The sequence below is a fragment of the Monodon monoceros genome, unplaced genomic scaffold (genome assembly GCF_005190385.1).
Source record: "Monodon monoceros isolate NGI ecotype Baffin Bay Population unplaced genomic scaffold, NGI_Narwhal_1 Super_Scaffold_19, whole genome shotgun sequence".
Classification (NCBI taxonomy): domain Eukaryota; kingdom Metazoa; phylum Chordata; class Mammalia; order Artiodactyla; family Monodontidae; genus Monodon; species Monodon monoceros.
The window spans coordinates 68846772-68868177 of record NW_021703775.1 but is presented as its reverse complement, the minus strand read 5'-3'; the positions used below and the strand labels follow the sequence as shown (position 1 = coordinate 68868177).

At 56.2% G+C, this 21406-nt stretch overlaps 1 protein-coding gene across 11 annotated transcripts in view; it reads right to left on the bottom strand.

The window, feature by feature from the left end:
- Positions 1–21406, bottom strand: part of DNMT3A (DNA methyltransferase 3 alpha) — a 100072-nt gene that overhangs the window by 44509 nt on the left and 34157 nt on the right. For 7 of the 11 annotated variants that reach the window (XR_003794937.1, XM_029232238.1, XM_029232237.1 and 4 more), the window contains exons 3-4: positions 14365–14469; positions 31–301 (exon numbers count right to left, since the gene is read on the bottom strand). Coding sequence is in view for 9 of the 11 variants with exons in the window: in XM_029232238.1 (XP_029088071.1) it covers positions 31–301; positions 14365–14469 (376 nt within the window). In the remaining 2 variants the exon portion in view is untranslated. Of the gene's footprint in view, positions 1–30; positions 302–3333; positions 3915–9824; positions 11505–12226; positions 12402–14364; positions 14470–21406 lie in introns of those variants that run through there. The other 4 variants (XM_029232242.1, XM_029232243.1, XM_029232241.1 and 1 more) reach the window with 4 other exon arrangements.

The window sequence follows — 21406 nt, the reverse complement described above, 5'->3', positions numbered from 1 at the left end:
GAGGCTGCCCTGCTTTTGCCCAGGACTTACCCTCTTCTGCAGGGGCTCCCCGACCATCCTTGGGGGTGCAGCAGCCATTCTCCACGGCTCTGGAGGCTTCGGGCGGGGTCTCAGCTGCACCCTCTCCCTCTGCTGGGGCCCCGCCCTTCTGCCCCCCAGCGGGGCTCCCCTCCTCTGGCTGGGGCTCACTCCGCTTCTCCAAGTCCCCGTTGGGTAACAGCTCTGAGGGGCCTGAGTCTTGGGCCATGGACGGGGACTTGGAGGTCACGGCGGGGTCCTTCGGCGTGTCACTGCTTTCCACCTGGAAAGATAAACGTGAGGGGAGAATTAAGACCAGTGGTTTTAGCCCCTTTTGCATCACTGACCCATCTGAGATTCCGGTGAAAATTATACACCCGCTGTCCAGAAAACTGTGTTCACATAAATGTTTATGGAGTCAAATACACTCACAGTTGTCCTCTCAGATTCAAGGGGTTCACAGGCCTGACTCCCTGAAGTCAAGAGGTCTGTGGACTCCAGTTAAGAAAACGGGAGAAGAAACCGAGCAGGTTTAACAGCCTGGTCCCACTGCCAGCTGCGCCCCAGCCAGGCCATCCCCACTCACTGAGGTGACAGAGGGTGCCCAAGTCTTCTCTGTGGCCTCTACTGAAAACAGATGCTCCTCACACTATCCCTACTTCAAACCAGGACCCCTCCTCAGAAGATTCTAATAACCCCGGGCTGATCTGACTTCTGTGCCAGAGCCCCCCTGGCTGTCCTCTTGGTCTCTCGAGCTGCTGCCTGGCCAGGTGGAGTGTAAGGGTGAAAGAGGGCCTCCTCTGGGCCCCAAAGCCTAGCACAGGTCCCTCCCTCGGCTTTGGCCCACAGCTTTTCCTGGGCGCTCAGACCCCAGGAGAGCCAAGGCCCCAGCCAGCAACCGCAGTCTCTGCAGGAACCCTCCCTAGCACGCGGCGCCACGTTCCCCTCCAAGAGGAAGTGTCTTGCTTTGCTCCCAAGAGTCTCAGAACTGAGCTTGCTACAAGAATCACACTGAGAGTTGTCATAACCGTCCTTCATAACTGTCACTGCATGGTGGGCAAAAGCTCCTCACCCGTTACCCCTCAGAGCCGCTCGACCTCCCTGGGGAGGCTCTCAGAGAATTTTGTGATTAGCTTGAGGCCACACACTTTGTGAGGACAGAGCGTGGCCAGCACTTGGTCCTTGGCCATCTGGGGGCAGGTAGGCCAGGACACAGCAGAAGGAACGAAGGTGTCCTCTTGGGGCAGGAGAGACAAGAGTCCCCTATACTTGGCGCTCTGCCACATCCGCGGGCACCAGGCTGCCCCCAGCAGCCCTACCCATCGGCTCCCCTGCAGATCAGCCGCCTGGAGAAGGGCGGGAGCGGCACCAGCTCAGCAAACACCTCAGGAAGGTGCCGCTCAAGAGGGCGCCTCAGTTTCCCCACCTGTAAGGTGAGATGACTAGGCTAGACCAATGGAGGGTTTCCTTCTTTTCAAGTTTTTTTTCTGTTTATAAAAGTCAGACACACATATTATAAAAACTCAAACCACACAAAAGTGAGTAGTATTAAAAGGTTAAAGCTCCTATTTCACTTCTGTGCCTCCAAAATCACTCCCCACGGGTGAGCCGTTATTAACAGTTTGGGGCTTCCCTGGTGGCGCAGTGGTTAAGAATCCGCCTGCCAATGCAGGGGACACGGGTTCGAGCCCTGGTCCGGGAGGATCCCACATGGCGCGGAGCAACTAAGCCCGTGCACCACAACTACCGAGCCTGCACTCTGGAGCCTGCGTGCCACAACTACTGAGCCTGCGTGCCGCAACTACTGAAGCCCGCGCGCTCTAGAGCCTGTGCTCGGCAACAAGAGAAGCCACTGCACTGAGAAGCCCGCGCACCGCAACGAAGAGTAGCCCCCGCTCGCTGCAACTTGAGAAAGCCCGCGCGCAGCAACGAAGACCCAGTGCAGCCAAAAACTAAATAAATAAATTTAAGAAAAGATTTTTTTAAATTGCTTGTTAACAGTTTGGCAAGTAGCTTTTCTCGACTTTTTTTCTATGCATCTACAATCATGTGTAAGTTACATGTTTATACACATGTATTTATACACACATCCAGATCCAGGTTTTTTTTTCCCCTAAGAAGAGATCATACGACTTATCCTGTTCTGCAACTTGCTTTTTCACTTAGCAAGCACAGCGGGCATCTCTCCATACCAGTGCGTATGGATCGGGCTCATTCTGTCTCAGCTGCTCAGCATTCTATCGAATGGATGCTCCTTAATTTATTCCAACCATCTCCTAATGGTGGGCCTTTGGGCTGGTTTGCTTTCTCCTGCAGTGAACCCCTTGCACTTAACAGCTCTGCGCACCGGTGGATTTCTGTAGGCCAGAGTCCCAGAAGTGGCCTGGCCGGGGGGAGAGGGCCTGCCCATCCACGTGTGAGTAGATCCTGCCAAATTCCCTCCAGAGAGTTGTATCCCTGAAGCACCCCCCAAAGCCTGAGAGAGCGCTGGTTTCCCCAGACCCTCCCTGCAAGGCCCGGCAGCCTTCAAGGCTGCTTCTGCTCCAAGGATCTACGATCTCAACTCTGAGCCCACTGCTGTATGGTGAGGAAACCCCCGAGGTGGCGAATAGGGACGTGGGCCTTGTTAAAAAATAACAAAAATAAAAACCAGCGTCCTCCCTGGACGAGTCCCTACACGGAGAAGCTGAGGGCGAGCAGAGGGAACGCGCGGCCTTGCCAGCCTGCTCTCCTGGCCGTGTGGAGGGCTGTGTGGGACGGCCGGGGGCAGGCCTGCTTCCAGGAAGAAAACCTCCCGCAGAAAGCTACAAACGTGTGCGCGGCTCAGCAGCAGGGGTGGGGGCCGCAGCAAGAGGAAGACGAGGCCTCTGGCCTCTGGCGGAAGGGAGAAGTCCTCCACTAGGGTTGGGCACTCGGGGCCGAAGCCGGCAGAGCCAGGAGGCCAAACGCAGGACGGCCAGGGGAGCAGCCAGGCCCTGTCTCTCTCTTCAGCTGCCATCCCCAGGTGTCAGGACCCACACACCCTGTTCAGGACTCAGAAGGTCTTTCCCACCTCCCTGCTCAAGCCAGCAGGCTCCCTGGCCTAGAATTCCCCTCCCTGGATAAATCCTCTCATTCCTCGAGGCTCCTGTGTGTGAGAGGGTCAGGTGGCCCAGGCAACCCAGAGAGCCAGGCACACCTGGGCCCCCACTGCTACCCTCAGGCCCGGCTGTGCCAGCACCACAGAGCCCCGAACACGTCACTCCCAGGGAGGTGGGTCGGGGATCCCGCTGGCCAACGCAGGCTGAGAAGTTTGGGTCAGCGCCAATCTCTTACCATGGCCGTGGTCCTCCTTTCCTCTAGCCACTTGCTTCCCCACAGACACCTCAAGTCGAGGCAGGCTCCCAGCCCCACAAACTGCTCAGACAACTCCGCTGTCACTCACTTCCTGCCCGGGGACCACACGGCCTCTTCTCACCCTGGGACTCACTTCCTGTTGACTGCCAGCTCCATAGCATAGAGACCCAGGAGTACCGGCTCCGAGACTCAACCCAGCCCCAGGGTCCCAACCCACCCTGATCGGGCACCCCTCCCAGGCCTGCCCTGGAGGACCCGTCTGCAGCATGAGACACGCCATCCTTCCCGAGGTGGGCGGATGAGGGGTAGGGGAGCACCCTGCACAGCTCCAGCCCCGGGGGGTAGCTCAGCGGGCTGAAATCCACCCCAATCTCATGAGTCCTCTCCCTCCTTTCCTCCCGACCAGCCCATCCCCCATTGCCCGCCCTCTCTGGTTGTGGATGACCCTGAGTTGACCAAAGCTCTGGGCTTAGGGGAGCTGCTGACTCTTGCCATGGTCAACCCTCGATCCATCTTACCCATCAAGAACCCCACACACACATGGCCAGTAGTGGCCCCTCACTGGCCCTCTCTCTGGAGTTCAGGGTAACTGGGCAGGTCAGATCCACCCAGAAGAAACCACTGAGAGGAAGGAAGGAGGTCCACAGGCAAATGGACTGACGCAACTCTAAATCTCCAGGGAGGAGCCGGGTGCTCCCTAAAAGGGCATCTCAGGTGAGAAGAGCAGACCTGGAAGCCACTAGGAGTGGCCACCCCAGCCAGGCCTGTGCCCTCCTTTCCCCCCACCCCCCACTAGCTTGTCACCTCCTAGAGGCAGGGACTCGCTTTATCACGTTAGACTGGGTGTGGAGTAGGGTACCTGGCGGGTGTTCAGTAGTCATAATTGATCCCTTAATGCCAAAGACCAGGTTACGAGTGAGAGCATCCAGTTCACACGTCTAGAGGGAGTTTCAACTTTGTTCATGTCAAGTGTAACTGTTAAAAATCCTGTTTCTGTTTGCTTTTATTCTTTACAGTTGCCTTGAAAGGAGACACGGCACACCCTGAGACACTCATTGTTCCCATGGCGGGGAGGGGTAGCAGCAGAAGCCCCTGGTCCCTGTAGAAGGCACCGCCAGCAGCTAGAGGTGACAGTTTGCACTCCCCTTCTTCTCACCTGTGGGGTACGGGAAGAGGGCGGGAGTGGAGGCAGAATGGGAACGGCAGCCACGGGCCCCCCCACTTCTCCTCCCTGGGGTGGTGAACACAACGGATCACGCAGAGTCTGTTCCCACCGTACGCCTAACCCCGCCCAGGGCCCACCTCCCGGGGCCCCTCAGAGTTTGCCGATCTTTGCCTTCCTTCCAGGCAAGACCCCTCCACCCCAGGGAAATGCCTCCTGCTTCTCTGTTGCCCACCTGCTCCTCGGGCCCCTCCTGCGAGCAGCTCATTCCAAGCAGTGAAGGCAGTGGTTCTCAGCTGGGGGCAATTTTGCCCCGCAGAGGACATTTGGCAATGTGTCTGAGACGCTTTTGGTCACCACACTGTGGGCTGGGGGGGACAGACAGTGGCTTCTGGTGGGTAGGGGACGGCCCTCACCACAAAAATTATGCAGCCCCAAACGTGGATGGTGCTGTTGTTGAAAAGCCCTGGGCTGAGGACGGGGGCGCGAACCGGGGGCTTTTTCTAGGGACCATTTTTTTAAAACAAAAAAAAGTTTTGGTAAAATATATGCAACATAAAACCCACCATTTTACCCATTTTCAAGTGTACAATTCAATGAAATTAAGTACATTCACACTGCTGTACAACCATTAACACTGTCCGTCTTGAAAACTTTTCATCATCCCGAACTGAGACTCTTGTACCCATTAAACAAAATCCCCACCCCCCCCCAAGCCCCTGCAACCACTATTCTACTTTCTGTCTTCTAAGGAACATTTTAAAATCTGTCTGTCTGTCTGTCTCTCACACACACCACCCCGGGTGGTATTTGTGCCAGGCCCTGGTCTTTGGAACCCTCAGCCTTGCCCCCAACACCCCCAAAGCTCCTGTGGAGCCTGGCCCTTCAGTTCACCCCAGCATTCACTCACATCCCCTAGCCCACCGCATACCACATTTGTTTACAAAGCACTTTCACACCCTATCTCATTAGAGCACTCCTCACATGTTACCTAATTATTTGTTTACTGTGTGTCTCCCTCCTAGACTGTGAGCTTTGCCTTATTTAACTTTTTATTTCTCTTCCTTCCAACCACTCCACTGACAGCTCCCCAGTGCTAAGCAGAGGACTCGGCATAACTATGCTTATACAATTGATCGACTTAATTATCCCAATTATCCTGATGGGTTGGTGTTACTCTCACTTTTCCAAGGAAAAGGTCTCCAAGGTCTGCCTCAGGTCACACACCTTCTAAGTGGTAAAGCTTCCAAAATGACCCAGGTACAGGAGAGGCATTTGAAAGCTAGCCACCCCCTCTGGGTTGAGTCTCAGGGAAAGCCCAACCTCAAATCCCAAGGGATCCAAGGAGGGAAAAGGAGGCTTTGATGTGCCTGAGCAGGGCCAGGGAAAGGCTGCAGCTGTTTCCCAGGCAGCAGCCAGCACAGGGAAAGGCCAGAGGCAAAGCCAGAAGGAACCTCCTGCAGTGAACCCGTCCAGGCCAAAGCCAGTCCCCCAGCTGCCCACCCTGCCCCCTTCCCCTCCCCCTTTTCTGGAAGTCTGGACCAGACCCCAGAACTCCAACCCTCCCTCAGGAAGGGAGGCCTTGTCTTCCAAGGTGGGGCAGAGTGCCGGGGCTCCAAATAGGAAAGGGATTTTGAGGCCTGTTTGACAGGTATGATACCTGCACACGAAAGCTAAGAGGCGAGGGAAATGATACAAGGGAGACAGGGCCCCGGGTCAGCTCTCCAGCACAGCCCCGGGCGCAGGCTTACCTGGGCCCAGGTGTGGAGGGGGGAGACCTGGGACCCTGTGTCTACCACTGCAAGGCCCTGGAGGTCGGAGCCACGTTCTGGCCTGGCTCTGGGCACCCGACTCACCCTCTCCTCCTGTGCCAGGAGCTGCTGCTGAAAGGGGTCTTTGCCCCCAGACCCCAGGGGAGCTCCGGCGGGGGGAGGCCCAGAGGCTGGCAGATGTGGGATGGCCTCACCTCGCCCTCCCCAGCCTTCCTGCCCTCCCTCCTCCCCCCTCATCGCCATTGTGCCTTTAAGGCACTTGGAACGCTCAGCTCTATGCCAGCCGGGGACCCTGGCGTCTGGCCAGCTATGGCCTCTTGATTAAAGACACACAGAGATGCAATCACATGCACAGACACACAAGGGGTTCACCATGGCCCAGAGACACCCGCTCACCAGCCGCAGAGATGTGCTCAGATGCCCCAGAATGATGTCAACAAAAACACGCAAACAATCCCCCTCCACCCGCACCCTCCGTTCACTCCAGTCCCTCGCAGACCCTTCAGCTCGCCGCCAACGCCCTGGATTTTCCCAGGTTGACTCTTGTTTCAGGAAACAGCCAAACCGTCCACGTAAGTGGGGCAGCCCTGTCCCCTAAGCGTTGGCACTGGGCCCGGGCTCCCCAGTCTCCTCTGCCCCAGGCTTTCCTGCAGCCCCTTCCCCTGGCAGCCCACTGCTCTGATCAGCCGGAAGTGGCCTTGAGGCAGGGAGAGCCAGAGAGGTCCCCCATGCCCACTCCCAAGAGAGGCCCACATGCCTCCCTGCTCAGCCTTCCTGGGGTGAATGGAGTCGGACCCCAAGACTTTGGAAACAGGACCTTGACCCTTCCGATTTCCTTTTCCCTAGTGGAGTGGCCAAAAGGGCCACCAGTGGGGTCAAGGGACAGAAGGACCAGAGGCCAAAGAGGGCCAACTCTGGCAAGTCTGACCCCAGCTTGGGTATGACTTCTAGGTGCCACCATTTCTCTCACCACTGAGGCTGGGAGCTTCCTTCCCACCCTCCTCCCCAGAGATCTCTCCAGCGTGTGTGTGTGTGTGTGTGTGTGTGTGTGTGTGTGTGTGTGTAAGAAAGAGAGAGAGAGAGAGAGAGAGAGAGAAGAGGGACTCAGGACTGAGGAGAGAACTTCAGGGTGTGGCGAAGTCTTAGAGGTCACTCAGTCGGGGCCCCTGCTAGCTGTGACAAATGGATGCAAGAACTAGCATGCCTGGTGAGTGGCGGCCCATCCGGGGTTCCGCTTCCAGCAGGGACACCTGTCCACCTGGAAGAGGGCCTGACTGTGCTCTTTGAAGTCAACCTCAAAGGATTTCAGGGTGAGCTGGAGCCTCCCTTGAAAAAGCCATTATGTAGAGAAGATCCAGGTCGTATTTAAGTAAACCTCTTTCGCAGTTTTTTTCTGTTTTCAACCTCTACATCCAGGCCTAGGGTGACAGGCCGGGTGAGAAGGGAACTCAGCATGGAAAATGGTGCTTTCTTGTCTATGCTTCACGAACCTTTCTAAAGTTTCTGATGTGTGTCTCCCCACCCCCGCCCACCCCCGCTGGGGCGATGCGCATCCTGCCCCACCCTGCGGCGTGACTTCATAGCTTTAATCACACCCCGCTCAGCTTGGCTCTCCAGCCTGGAGAGCCGTAAGCTCTCTTGTCTGTCCTCACTTGGCTGCCTTGCCTTCCCCTTCATCGATTTAGCTGCCCTTCCCTGGAGCTCTTCCATCTCTGTATATCTCTCTTGAGGTGGCAGGACTGAAACGCACAAAATTCTCTAGGTGAGGATGATGAAAGGAGACCGACGTCAATAACTCTGCCCAGATGTGTGTGCGGAAGGTCCCTGCAGCAGCGGGAGTGGGGCAGGTGCAGCTCGGGCTCCGGAGATGCCCACGGGGTCCTAGGAAGCCCACGGGGCTCGGAACCAGAGGGAATGAACCCCTCTTGCTGGAGAGGGCCTGGAACATGTGGCTCTGGGGAAGGGACCAGGGAGGGATGAAAATAAACAGGGGTTTTTGGAAAAACAAAATGGAGAGTCTGGGATTTCACTCAGATGCTCCCCCAATAAGACCAGATAAGTAGATCAGCCTCTGGAAAGGGCCCCTGCCAAACCTGCTCCCTTCCAGAAGTCTCCATCTCTGACAATACCACGGCCACTGGCCCTGGGGGCTGGCAGCACCTTCCTCCCTCTCCCTGGTCCGCAGCCCAGCACTGCAGGCCATGCCAATTCTGTCCCATCACGGCCGCCCCCCAACAGGCTCTGGGGGCATTTTTTGGCCCCAATGTACCCCATCCTATCTCCCTGCATTCTCTTGTGCTCAACCCATCATGCTCACGGATGCCAGAGTGAGCTTCCCAAAACATGACGCCCATCACTTCACACCTCCCACCGTCTCAAAAATCCTCCAGATAAACACAGCACATTTTTGAGAGGATAAAATATAAACCCTCAGGCTGCCTGCAAACTACCTCTCCACCCAAGATCAAAGGTGTTTGTAAATGAAACCCTCGTCCACTCAGCCAAGCCAGTCTGCGCACGGTCCGGCCTCCCCCAAGCACGCCCATCCCCGCGCACATTCGTCCCTGCATACGCTGCTCAGGAAGGTCCTAGGTGGGGAAACCTCCCACTTTCCCCTGCCACACGTCACCTCCCTTCGAAGGCCCAAGTCCAGCCCCTCCCGCCAACATGTCTTCGGCACTTCAGGTGCAGACCACGGGCCAGGCTCTTGGGGTACTGCATGGCTCTGTGAGCGCACTTCAGGTGCAGACCACGGGCCAGGCTCTTGGGGTACTGCATGGCTCTGTGAGCGCTGGTTTGACGTGATCAGCTGTGGGAATGGGCAGAGGAGTCTGCATGGCACAGTTACAAGGAAGGTCTCTAACCTCGCGAGATGTCTGACAGCCCTGTTTTCCCCACACCTTCAAAAGCATGACGACACAGGGGAACGGGCAGCAGTGGGCCCACGCAGGTCACAGGCAGGGATGCCCCGTGAGGGGCCGGGGCCCAGGAATGGGAGATACCCTTTCAGGAAGTTTCGTGCATAAAAACAAGGGGCACCAAGTCACCGAGTCAAGGTTCCAGGGGTTAGTGAAGGAGCCCTTCTAACCCGGACACAAAGAGGGGATTTGAGTTCTGTCTTAAGAATCGAACGGTCATATTAGGTGGGAAAATGAGCCAACACTGCAAAGGCCGAATAACTGAGTGAAACGATACTCGGCTGGCTTAAGCTGCAGTGGAACGGTCCCCCGGCTTCACACAGCTTACAGCACAAGTCTTCTGCTTTGAAGTGGAGCCGTTTGGCCCTCAGGAACTCACTCACTCAGGCGTTACGATGGAGGCTCAGCCTCCAGCGAGGAGTGAGGAGTGAGTTACACAGCAGCGGGTCTGGCTGAGCTCGGTGCCTGCTCCCAGCCCCCTCTCCCCCTCCTCTCCTCCCCCTCCCCCCCTTTCTGGGTTATTCTTAGCAAGAGGTGACCTCAGAGTGCTCCCACTGAGCAAAAATAACCCTGGAGGAAGTTGATGAATACAAATTTTCAATGAATAAGTATATATACCTAGTAAACAGGGCGGGGAGCCCTGAAAGGCCGGTCCCCACCCCAGGGTCTGGCGGGCAAGGGCAGATACTGTCCCTCCTGGAGCCCCAGCGGTAACCAGCACATAGGACAAAGGCGGTCGCAGGGCAGTCTGGGTCTGTGATCAGGCAGGAACCAGCTTCGGACACCCTCACTTGTTACTCAGCAACGTCCTCGGAGCCGGTGAACAGGAAGATGCCTCTTCCTCCCAGCCGACGCTCACACCCACACACAGGCCCACACTCTCTGGCCAGCAGGGACCAGCCCGGCAGGCTGCTGTCCCGTCGTCTGGTCGTGGGTACTGGCCAGCCAGCAGGCCCTGCACCCAGGTGCCAGCTCCCTTTCTAGGCTCCGCCCAGCCCTGAGGCCGGCTTCCTGTTTCCTGTTGCTGCTCCGGCTGCGAGCATCCTGGCTCTGAGGCCAGTGCCACAGACCAACACCACCGCCCGGTTGAAATGGGCCCACTGCTCACTCCTCAGACCACCACAGCCTTCCCCACTTACCCGCAGGCTCCCTGGTATTTGGGTCAATTGCCCTGCTCAGTTCTGTTTTCTCTGGATGCTTTTTGGACCAGGTCTACACGCTTTTTCAAACAGCCCTGCATTCATATGTTATCTTAAAGCGAATTGGGGATACCCAGTCTTCCAGAAGGTGCGGCTGGAGTGGCAAGGGGGAATGAGCACCGTGGGCTCTGCAGTCGGGAGGTGTGGAGTCCAGGTCCAGATCGTCCTCTCTGAACCTCAGTCTCTTCATCTGAATGTGGGGATGGTAATGCCAGCGGCCTCCACCTACCCCACACAGGTTTGTCGCTGGCATCAAATGAGGTCACGGTGCAGAAAGCCCTTGCTGGCAATCGACTGCTGCACCACCCTGAGCCTTTCTTCGTGGTCGCTGACCTCAGTGAGGGGGCAGACAGTGCAATGGGGGTGCCTCTAAATGGCAGATCTGGTGGAAGAGACAAGGTCTCTCCACCAGCTTTTCTGTGTGAAAAGCCAGGCTCTGGTTTAGGTTTTTTAAATTCCCAATCCACCAGGAAATGGTACTTTTGGAAAACACAAAATCATGACTGTGGATGTGGCGACAGTATCAAATTGATATCAAGGTTTCTAAATGCTGATTCTCAAGTTCTGTACAGACAGGTAGCAAAACAGTTCGCAGACTGGCGCTTCGCAGTCAGGCGTGTGGACCAAAGCCCGGGATTGGTGGGCTGATATCTTGTCTTACTTCTTAGTGTTCATTTTAATTTCACAGTCAGTTCAAAAGGGAGAGCCAGCGTGGGTCACGATGGCTGCCCTGGGCTTCATTTGCAAGACAGGCCTTGGCGGGCTGTGATACCGGGCAGGTAGAGAGAAGGGAAGGCTGCAGAACAGCTTACGAGGCAGCGGGACAAGCGTGCTTGGGGTGATCAGGGAGCAGCAAAGAGGCGGGGTTTCCTTGGCAAAAGAGGCGGACGCTGAGCAGCAGTGCAGAGGCAGGAGGGGTCACATGGTGGAGGCAAATGGAGGGCTCCAGGTCTCGTCCCAGGAGAAGAAAGCTCCTAGAGATCCTTGAAAGCAACGTGCCCCGGGCTGTATTTAGTATAATTACATGTGGCCTCCCCTCTAGCACACTAGGTTGAAATAAGTCTTATTTATTTGGCAGGTGCTCAGTAGGTGTAATGTGTTTGTCACCGAAAAAGAGAGGGCCGGGGGTTCTAGAGAGATGTTGGGGGCAGGTGGAGCCTGATCTGGGTGAGGGCGCAGCTAGGAGGCTGACACAGGAGCAGGAGAAAGTGGAAGGCACTCAGGGACAGGCAGACCTGGGGGAAATTCTGGAGACGATTTCACAGCCTCAGGCCGGGGCACGGTGAGGACACCGCTGGATGTACCTCGTCCCTCCCCGTCCAGCAGTGGATATGCAACATTTGCACAAATGTTTGCACTCCCAGCGCTGCTCCCTCTGTTCCACCTGCCAGGATTTGAGCCAAGCCCACCCTCCCACCCCGTTTCCAGGCTTAGCTCGATGACACACACTCAGCTGCTTTAAAGCTCCCTGGTCAATCTGTTCCCAGGGCCACAGCTGCGCCAGGTCCCCAGAAGCCCTCCCTGCTGTGCTCCTCGGCTGGGGAGGGGTGGAGGCCTGGGCCAGCACCTGCTCCACAAGTGAACCAGGTGGCCCGAGGCCCAGGAGACCGTGGGCTGGCCCTGAGCTGCAGCAAGAACTTCCCCCACGTGGGCTCCCTTGGGGTCCACGGGCCTGCTGCCGGGGAAGATCTGCTGGCTGTTCTCTGTTCCCCTCTACATGCAAGGCGTCCCTTTCACAACAGCTGCCTCAGCCCCATGCCTCCCCACGCACTCTCTCCCTTCCCAGGGCCTCACTTAGGACTGGACCACATCCACACTGACCTGCATGGGATGCGCACCGCTGCCCACTGGAGCTGCTGAGAGGCCGATGCCAGGCTCCCACCCGAAAGGCCTTGCAGACCCCTGGCCCACTGGCCCCTCCGGGGGTGGGGATGCCGGTTTATGACGCTGCTGGCCCTGTGCATTTGGAGCCCACTTTGCTGTTTGCACAGCACCCCTGGAGGTGGACAGGGCAGGTATTACCGGTAGCCATATTTTACCAATGAGGAAGCAAAAGTTCAGAGAGGTTCAGTAACTTGCTAAGGTCACACAGCTGGGAAGCAGTAAATCCAGGGCTGCCGCTTCTGTTTCTGGTAAGGGCAGGACCGACCTTTGCTGACCACTGGCTCTTTGGTGTTTTAACCCATTTAATTCTCACAGGGGTCTAGGAGGAATGCATTTTTATCATCTCTATTTTTCAGAACGGGAACCCAAGGTTCGGGCAGTGACTTGTTCAATGTCACACAGGTGGTCTGTGGCGGAAGCTGGGATTTAAACCCAGGTCTGTTGGATTTTAAAGACAGTGCTTTTCCTTCCATGCTGGGCACTGTTCCAGGCCAGGGGTGTATGACCCACCGGGCCGTGCCCCTCTTCCCTCTCATCGTCCATCTCTGGACGCACTTCCACACTTACCCCTGATTTCCCTGCACCCTCTGACCCTGGGGCCCCACCCCACCTCTCAGTGATGTTCCCTCCCTTTGGTTCCAGGGACTCACAAATGTGAGTCAAAGGGCTGCCAGGTCCCATTTGCTACAGGTGGTGGCTCCCATCCCCAGCACCCGAGCCAGGGAAAGGCGGAGTTTGCGCTGCAGATCTCGAGCGCACGTGCAGCTCAGATTCGGAATGACAGGTGGGCTCTGACTCAGCCTGCACTGTGCCCCTCCACCTTCTCCCGCCAGGTGCCCTGTGAGGGTGGGGAGGAGAGTGGAGGGACCCCCGGGAATCTGGGAGTGCAGCCTGGAGTCTGCTGTAAGCTGAAAATTCCTTTGAAGTCCCGTTTTATCTTTCAACTGCATGTGAATTTTTCATTCCAGGCCATAAAATATCCATGTCTGCTTTAATATTAAAGTGTTTAAAATTACTTACCAGTTAAATGACTTAGCTTCTTCCCCCCTCCCCTCCAAATCTCCAAGCAGAAGTGGCAGTGGTGCACTTCAGTGCCCTGCAGATTCCCAGAGCTCCCGACTCCAAGAACCCCCCTCACCTCCAGCTGGTGCAGCCCGCCCTCCCCCCCCCCGCTGCCCCTTTCACTGCAGCCACGTTCACCCTGCTCTCTGCCCCGAGGAGGAAAATCCTGCCCCGCTGAGAACATTTCCTTGAAGGGCTGAGTTACAAATGCGGGGCTCCTGGCTCCTTTTACCTTCTTGCTCCAAGTTCCCCGTTCTCAGCTGGAAGGGACGAAAAGAAAGGAACCAGCTGTGGCTGCAGCTGGCAGATAACTATTGTTCTGCCTCTGAGTTTAAGGCATAAGGAAGGCACGTTCCTGCCGCCCACGGGCCTTGCCCTCCGGAGCACGCCTCATCTTGGGCAACCCCAGAGTCCCCCCCCACCCCGATTCAGAGGCAATGGCACCCGGAAGCCCAGGGTCTACGCTTCCACTGGACTTACACAGCGCCCAGCCCTCCTCCTCTCTTAACAGCCTGCATCTCTTCCCTACTCACTTTGATCGGACTTCCAGACCTCAGTTCCCTTCCTCCAAGTTCTCCAGGTGGGGCTGAGGCCCAAGGTGGGTGTCTGGATGGGGAGGGAGGGGCCCATGCAGGCAGGCTAGGGAAAAACAAGTCCCACTCTCTTGCTGCCCTTCCAGAAAGAAGCTGAGAGTCAGGGGCCTGGTTCAAGTCCCACAAGACCCACAGCGCAAGTCCCCTGGCCTCTAGGGGCCTCCAGTTCGATGCAGAAAATAGGAAAGTTTGGGGGTGGTTTTGGGGATCCAGTGAATGGGGAATGGAATTGGGCTCTACAGCTGGAGGGGTACACTCCATGCCCCAGTCTTGGCGTGCCCAGGTCCCTGCAGGACACATCACGGGCATTTACAGTGTGCACGTGCGCACATGCACGTGCGTGCGTGCTGTTAGCGTGTGTGCGTATGCGTGTGTGTGCCTGCGCGCGCACCTGGGCTGGGGGTACGCCACCTCACTCACCGGAGGGTGCTTGCGCTTCCTCCCAGGCCGCCCCACCTTCCGGGCAGTTGTGCTGGGCTCCTGCCGCTCCTCCTTGCCACGAGCCTCCTCCTGCTCCTCTCCCTCCTGTGGGCACAGACACAGCCTGTAAAGCCAGGGCTGGACCCCAGAGCCCTCCCCAGTGTCCCACCCGCAGGGCAGCCACACTTCCAGGGTTGTGCCACGCTGGTCCCCCTGGCAGGGATGGTCTTCATCCGCTTTCTGACTGGCGGAGCTGGGCCACCCCTGAGGGCCGAGTCAACTTTATCCTCAGGGGACTTCAGAGCCGCCCCGCTGCCCCAGCAGAACGCAGCTCTCCCTTGGGTGGACACGTTCTCTGAACCACAGAATCATAACACATGCTCTGACAAAGAATTTGTTTCTGGATATGAGTTTATTTATATGAAAAAAAATCTAAAACAAGTACAAAAATGATTAATGCTGTATTTAATGAATCACCTTTATTGAAGAGAATAAAATCACAGGAAGCGAAGCATGACATGTAGCGATGTCTACTGGAAGTACACGCAACCCTTGGAAGGAGGCGTACCACAGACCATGGAGGGCATTACAGCCCCTGTACATACACCTGCCCTGAAGCAGCTGCCACATCGCGTAGGCACTGCATGTGCCTGTTACCCCGCGGGAGCATCTCAGGGACCGTGTCTTGGTTCATCGTGATGCCCGTCCTTCGCTGAATTTTGGACCAGAGTTTGGTTTTGTTACCACCCTTCACCTGGCACGTGCCAGGGCCGAGCCCTGCAATGCTTGTCTCGTGGGGCAGACACATAAACCTAGAAAGTCCTCCTGCCTCACTGCTCCAGCCTGGCCACAAACCACCCACGAGTTGCTTCTGACTCAGCTGGCTCCAGCATGACTAACCATGAGCAAAAACTGTGCTGGGGAAGGAGAGAGAAAGGGGCCCTGGCCCAGCAGAGGCCCCGCAGGCTGCCTGCCGCTCGTGCCCTGCATGACGCCAGCAGCCACAGACATCTTCGCAGTCCTCCCAGGGGGGGGGCGCCAGCCCAGAGCCATGCTGGTGCCACAGAAAAGGGGAGGCGCCCAGATTCCCAGGGGATTGAATCGAGGCGGCCCTCAATGTCCCACTCAGCTTTCATTCTTTGTGATTTCAAAATAGCTTGTGGTTTGCCACATTAATTTTCAGGTGATGGTGGGACATGCAGATGGAAACCTACTGCGACCCGTCACAGACATGAGACCGATGGGAAGAGTGGCACTGGCCCGCTCTGTCCATCCATCCATTCAAGGCACATCTGGGACAGACCTGCCCAGGAAGGAGATTTAGGAGGGAGATTTAGCATTGCAGCTGAGAGTCCGGGAGCCCTCCGAGGACATATGGGTGGAAGATGACAGAGGCCCCAGGCCTTAGCACTGAGGGGAGACTCCAGTCAAGTTGCAGGAGGTGGAGAGAGTGTTCAGAGGAGCAGAAAGGGGACGCCGGTGTATTGTGGGTACAAGAAAAAAGGGAGTTGCCAACCCAAGAGGCAAAGTCGACAGATGCAAAGAAGTCGAGCGCAGAGAGATTTGGTGGAAAGGGTCAGCCTCAGAGGGAAGCTGTGCAGAATGACACAGCAGTGAGGACCAAGGAGCCGGAGAGGGGCTGGAGAGACAGTTTAAGGAACCCAGCCGAGAAAGGTCTGGAAAAGAAGCCAAGGACAGGGAGCCTAGTGCCGGCTGTGGACAGGAGGTGAGGGTCCAGGGCGGTGAGAGAAAGGCTGCCCCAGGACCAGAGACCCTTGAGAGGCTCTTTTCAGGAAAACATGGCAGAGAAACTGTGAGGGCAGAAAGGCCGAGGTGGGGGACAGCCAAGTGGCGGGGAGGCCTCCATGACAGCTCTGTGGGCCTGGACTGGAGGGGGGCCTAGGGCCACATGCCCCATGGTAAGCCAGGCCTGCCGGTGCTGGGCTGTCTTCTGAGACCCCACAGACACCCCCATTTAAGAAACAATCACTTGGATCACACAGAGAGAAAATATTACCAATGCAGCTTAACGTTGGTGAAAGTTCCAACTGAATCTACCCAAGTACAGTGCATTTCAGCTGAGGTGGTGCTTTTGGTCAGGTTACACCACGGCTAAAAGGGCGCCGTCTTGATCGTGCCAACCAGGTAACTCAGCATTTACAACACATTTGGAGGCCACGCAAGGTCGTGGAAAGGCATGGGGCTTAAAGCAAAGCAAAATGGGTATGAGCCCGGCTTGTCCATGTGCTAGTTCCAGGACTGTTCTCTCTGAAACTCAGTTTCCTCATCCATAAAATGGGGGTAGGAAGGTGTCCATTCTGCCTGCTTCTCGGGTTTTTAAGAAGACAGATGACTAAGTGGTTCGTACCCTTGCCTGTTTTGTTCACTGCTGAATGCCCAGAGCCTAGAACAGACTCAGCACTTAGTGGGTCTTCCATATGCCCCTCGATGAGAGGACTTACATATTCCCCGGCAGCAGGAGGCCCACCCAGCCCCTGTACTTGCCTGCAGAGCACTAGGCCACACCTAGCCAAGCCTCTGACCATTGCTCGTGGCCGGGCCCATGGGCCTGGAATGCACAGGTAGCAGCCAAGAGGGGGTGCCGAGGTGGGTCAGGATCAGTCTGGGTGGCCATGGGGTCTGAAAAGACTCCTACCACCCAGAAATTCTGGGCTCTGAACTATTTTTTAGCACACTGCATCTCTTACAGAAGAGATTCATCTGATTTTCTAAACTTTTGCTCTGAACTAATCAGAGACGGGAAAGCCAATCAGAGCCTCAGATCAGCACTAAGGAACCACAATTACCAGGCTGCCTGTGCTGACTAAAAACAAAGACACCTGCTGTTTCAGGACCGCCAAGCCCCAGCTTCCATTAGCATATGGAGAAAGCCTTTGGGGGGCCCCTGATAGGCAACCCCTGTGCCATCTGGAGACTTGCTGTCATTCCTCACCTCCACACACGTGCTCTGCCTGACACACAGGAGGTGCTCAGCACATCCTTCCCTGTTGAATTTAGTTCAATGCAACACCCCCAAGAGGAAGAGGTGGAAGACCTTGATGCCAGACCATCTGTCCAGGTCCTGATGTATTGAGAACGGGGAGCTCCCAGGGCCATGTCCTGAGCCTATCCCTCGGGGCCCAAGCGGGGAACGGCACCTGATGCCCAGTCCAACACTCTGCCCTCCGGTACCCCTGGGGTGTGCTTCGGAAACCGAGTCTCCACGAGAGTCCAGGTGGGGAGTGGCACCGAGGTCTGAGGGACTCTGGCCCATACCCTTTCCATCTAGCCCTGAAGCACGGCTTTGTGAAAAGCGTGCCGTTTTCGGTCAACACGTCATTCTTCCGTGATACAGCGACATCGCGGGGCAAAGGGAGGTGGCGATACCTTCAGCTCTGGGTCTGCCTGCATGCACACCCACAAGTGAGAGGGGTAATACACTGAGAAGGGTGAGCAGATGGCTCGGGGCGTGCCCCTCAAGGAGGCGTATCAAGCGGTTCATTCTCGCATCTGTCGTGGGGCCTGTTTCATTCAATATCTTTGCTGATGGGCTGAGCAAAGGAATGTAAAATATGCTTATCAAATCTGCCAGTAGCACTGAGTCGGGAGGCGTCACTAATACTCTGAAAGGGAAGAGTCTGATCCACAGTGACTTGGAGCAGTTGGAAAACAGTAACAAACTTAGCAGGAACAGCCTTGAGCCCAGGTTGGTTTCCTCATCTGTCAAGTGAAGGGGCTGAATTAGTCAGTCCTCCCAGTGGGAGGAGGCAGGAATGAGCAGAAATTCTAGTGAGGTGGGCTTTGGGGCGGGGAGGGGGCAGGCTGGACTTTTTGCTCTGCTATTTACTCCCTAGTCCCTTCGAGCTATTTAACCTCTCTAGTCTAGCGTTCCTCACCTACAAAATGGGGATAATAATATCTACTTCACAGCAATGGTATAACAATTAAATGAGGTAGTATATGGAAAGCTGACACATGAGAGTCACTCAAGAATCGCTAACTTCCTCCGCTCCCAGGTCCCGACCAGAACTATTCACAAACGTGCATCCCTCCCTCCTCCCCGTCCCTCCCCCCCCCCATGCAAACCCCAGCTCACCACCCGGCATATGCAGCCATCACTCAGTGCTACAGACAAACCCCAGCATCTGGCTGGTACCGCCGCAGTGAGATACTCAGGAACACTGGGGCTCCGTGATCCTTCCAAAATGCAAAGCTGATTACGTCACTCCACAGAGCTTAAGCCCTTGCTGAGGGGGCTCCCAGGGCCCTGCAGGATCAAGCCAAGCTCCTTAGCCCCGGTGGAGGAAGGCCCTAGGATCTGGCCGGCACTTCCCACCCATCGTAAACCGACCACACCAGGTGCAAATGTGGGCTGCTCCCTCCCTGGGACATTGGCACAGACCCTTGCTTCTGCCTCACTTTTCCAACCTCATTTCCTAGATTCCCTTCCCCTGGGCCCCTCCTTCCCATACCCCACCTAGACTGAGTCTATGGGTCCTTCCTCTCCCATAGCACCCACTATCCAGCACTGCAACTACCAGCTATCATCATGACCAAGCCAGAAGCCCCTCGAGGAAAGGAACTCTGTCTTATTCACCTTGGCTTCGTCCCCAGTGCCTAGAGCGATGCACCTGGCACAGGGCAGGCACTCAAAATACTTGATGAGTGACTGTCACATAGTAGATGTTCAATAAACAAGTCCATACACACAGAGAGAGACACGTGTACGAATCCACAAATGTGCACGAATACAGCCAAGCAGGAGGATCCAGTGCCGTTCTCATCTTTATGACTCAAAGTCAGGAAACAGGATGACTAAAACGTATTTTCTAGTCTTAAACGTAATCATGTCACTTCAATTTATGTAACTCTTTACAGTTTTCAAAGCCCCTCTACATTTGGTGGCCTGTTAGATTAGGTGGTTACCATCAGCCTCTCTCAACTTCTGAGGCTATGATTTGACCTACATTTTAACACAGCTCACTGGATGGATTATTTTAGGCCACACACAACTTCGCATTCTGAGGAGCTGGGCCATGATGACAATAATCTCACGTTGGTACAGTACATGGTAATTAACAAAGCATTTTCACGTACGTTATTTCATTTTACTCTTATGCTTTACAGAAAGTAGAGCTGGTTTTATTTTTTCCATTACGCAGGCGGGAAATCTGAAGCTCAGAGTGGTTACCTAACTTTCAGAGACCAGAGAGCCAGCAAGGGAGGCCTTTAGAACCAAAATTTAAATCTTTTGATTCCCAGCCCTCGGGTCTTTCCACAGCAACATGCCACCATACCCTACGATGCCGTGTGCCCCTGACACGTGTACATATGCACGACGATGAGCAGGCAGGCAAGCCAAGGTAAAGGTATGCTCTGGCATTCACACGCATACATCCACACGCAGTTGTCTCAGGGGCCTCATGCCTAGACGGGGACCCCTCCCGCTAAGAGAGACACATCCCACGAGGCCCTCACCCAGAGCCAGCCGGCCAGCCAGACATACGTGCTCCCTTCAGAGCGTACACCGGATGCTACTGACCCAGCATCCGCTGAGCAGATGTCTCAAGTTGGTGTTTGAGTCAAGGGGATGAACTTGCCGGATCTAGCCGGCCACTTGCCCGGGCCCCCTGGGACAAGAAGCACGTACAGCCTTTGCCAGCTGGCTGGCTGGCCTCCCAGGGCCTGTCTGTGGTCGTGGAATTCAGTGAAACGAATTGGCTTCTCTGGCAGGCAGAGCCCCGTTCTGGGTGCCTGAGTACCAGGCCCACGACTCCGCAGAGCACCCCGCACACACGCGCGCACACATGCACACACACACGCATGGCAGGCACAGGCCGGGCTGCAGGGTGAGCTGCAGGAGGACGGGCGGGGAGGGCAGGGGCACCGGGAATTGCTGTAGGTGCTCCCACTTCCATGCAGCCCTCCCAAGCCCCCCGTCTTTTCTGCTCTCGGTCACCTCCCAAAGCTCATCAGTCCTTTGTTTCAACTACTCAACAATATTCAACAGATATTCACTGACTGCTCAGTGGGCTTCGTATTATAATTATCGAGGAAGGTCTTCCATGACTCCCAAAAGGCCATGCTCCCAGAAGGCAGCGTCCGTGTCCTGATGGCCCCTCCGACACCCGCACAGCTCCCAGGCACCTGCGCACTGTGGGCTTTCCCCAGGCCCTCCGCACCCCGTGCACCATGCTGGGGCCTCACCGCCTTCCGGAACGGAGACTCCCCCCAGCACATACCCAGCCCACTGCAGCCCAGCTGTGCCCACCCCTGTGGTCCTAGGGCCACCATAAGGCCAGGCCCATGGATGTGCTCAAAAACATTTACCGAGCACCAGCTATGTACCAGATATAAAGATAAGCAAACAGGGAACTCAGTTCAGAGGGAGAGACGACACATAAACACACAAGTGCCTGTGCTGTGCCGAGGGCTGGGATGGAGCGCGCCCACTCTGCTAGCAGCCACCCCAAGCCCCCTCGCCCTCGCTCCTTCAGCAGCCCACCCGGGCTCTGCACAGCCCACCATCTCCTTCCCACCCCACCGGCCACCCTCCCTTGGTGGATGGAAAGAATCCAGAAAAATCTACTTCGTAGCCACATGACTGTTACCAAGTTTCTCAACCTCTCTAAGCCTCAACTCCCTATCTGTAAAATGGGGATCCTCCAGTGACTGTGAGGAGTAGGTGAGTTAATTGCTGGGCAAAGGAAACTCCTTTAGACGCCCTTGCACACCGCGCACATGCTAAGGGGGGTGATTGTAAGTAACAGCCCTAAGAGCCCTGTGGCTCTCCACAGAGGCAGCTGCAGGACATGACCAGGCCCTGTGCCCAGTCCAGGTGCCAGAAAGGAAGGATATCTTCCCATTTCTCAGTCATCCTGGGACACCCACTCTTGCTCAGCTCCCCGCCGGCCCTCTTCCCTTTGCAGAGCTGAGCTCAGCTTCCCCGCCCAGGCCCTGTGGGGCCTGCTTCTTGGCCGGGATGGGCTCCAACCCCAGCCCAGACCTGAGGGACCTTGGGCCCGGCCGTGGCCCCGCATGC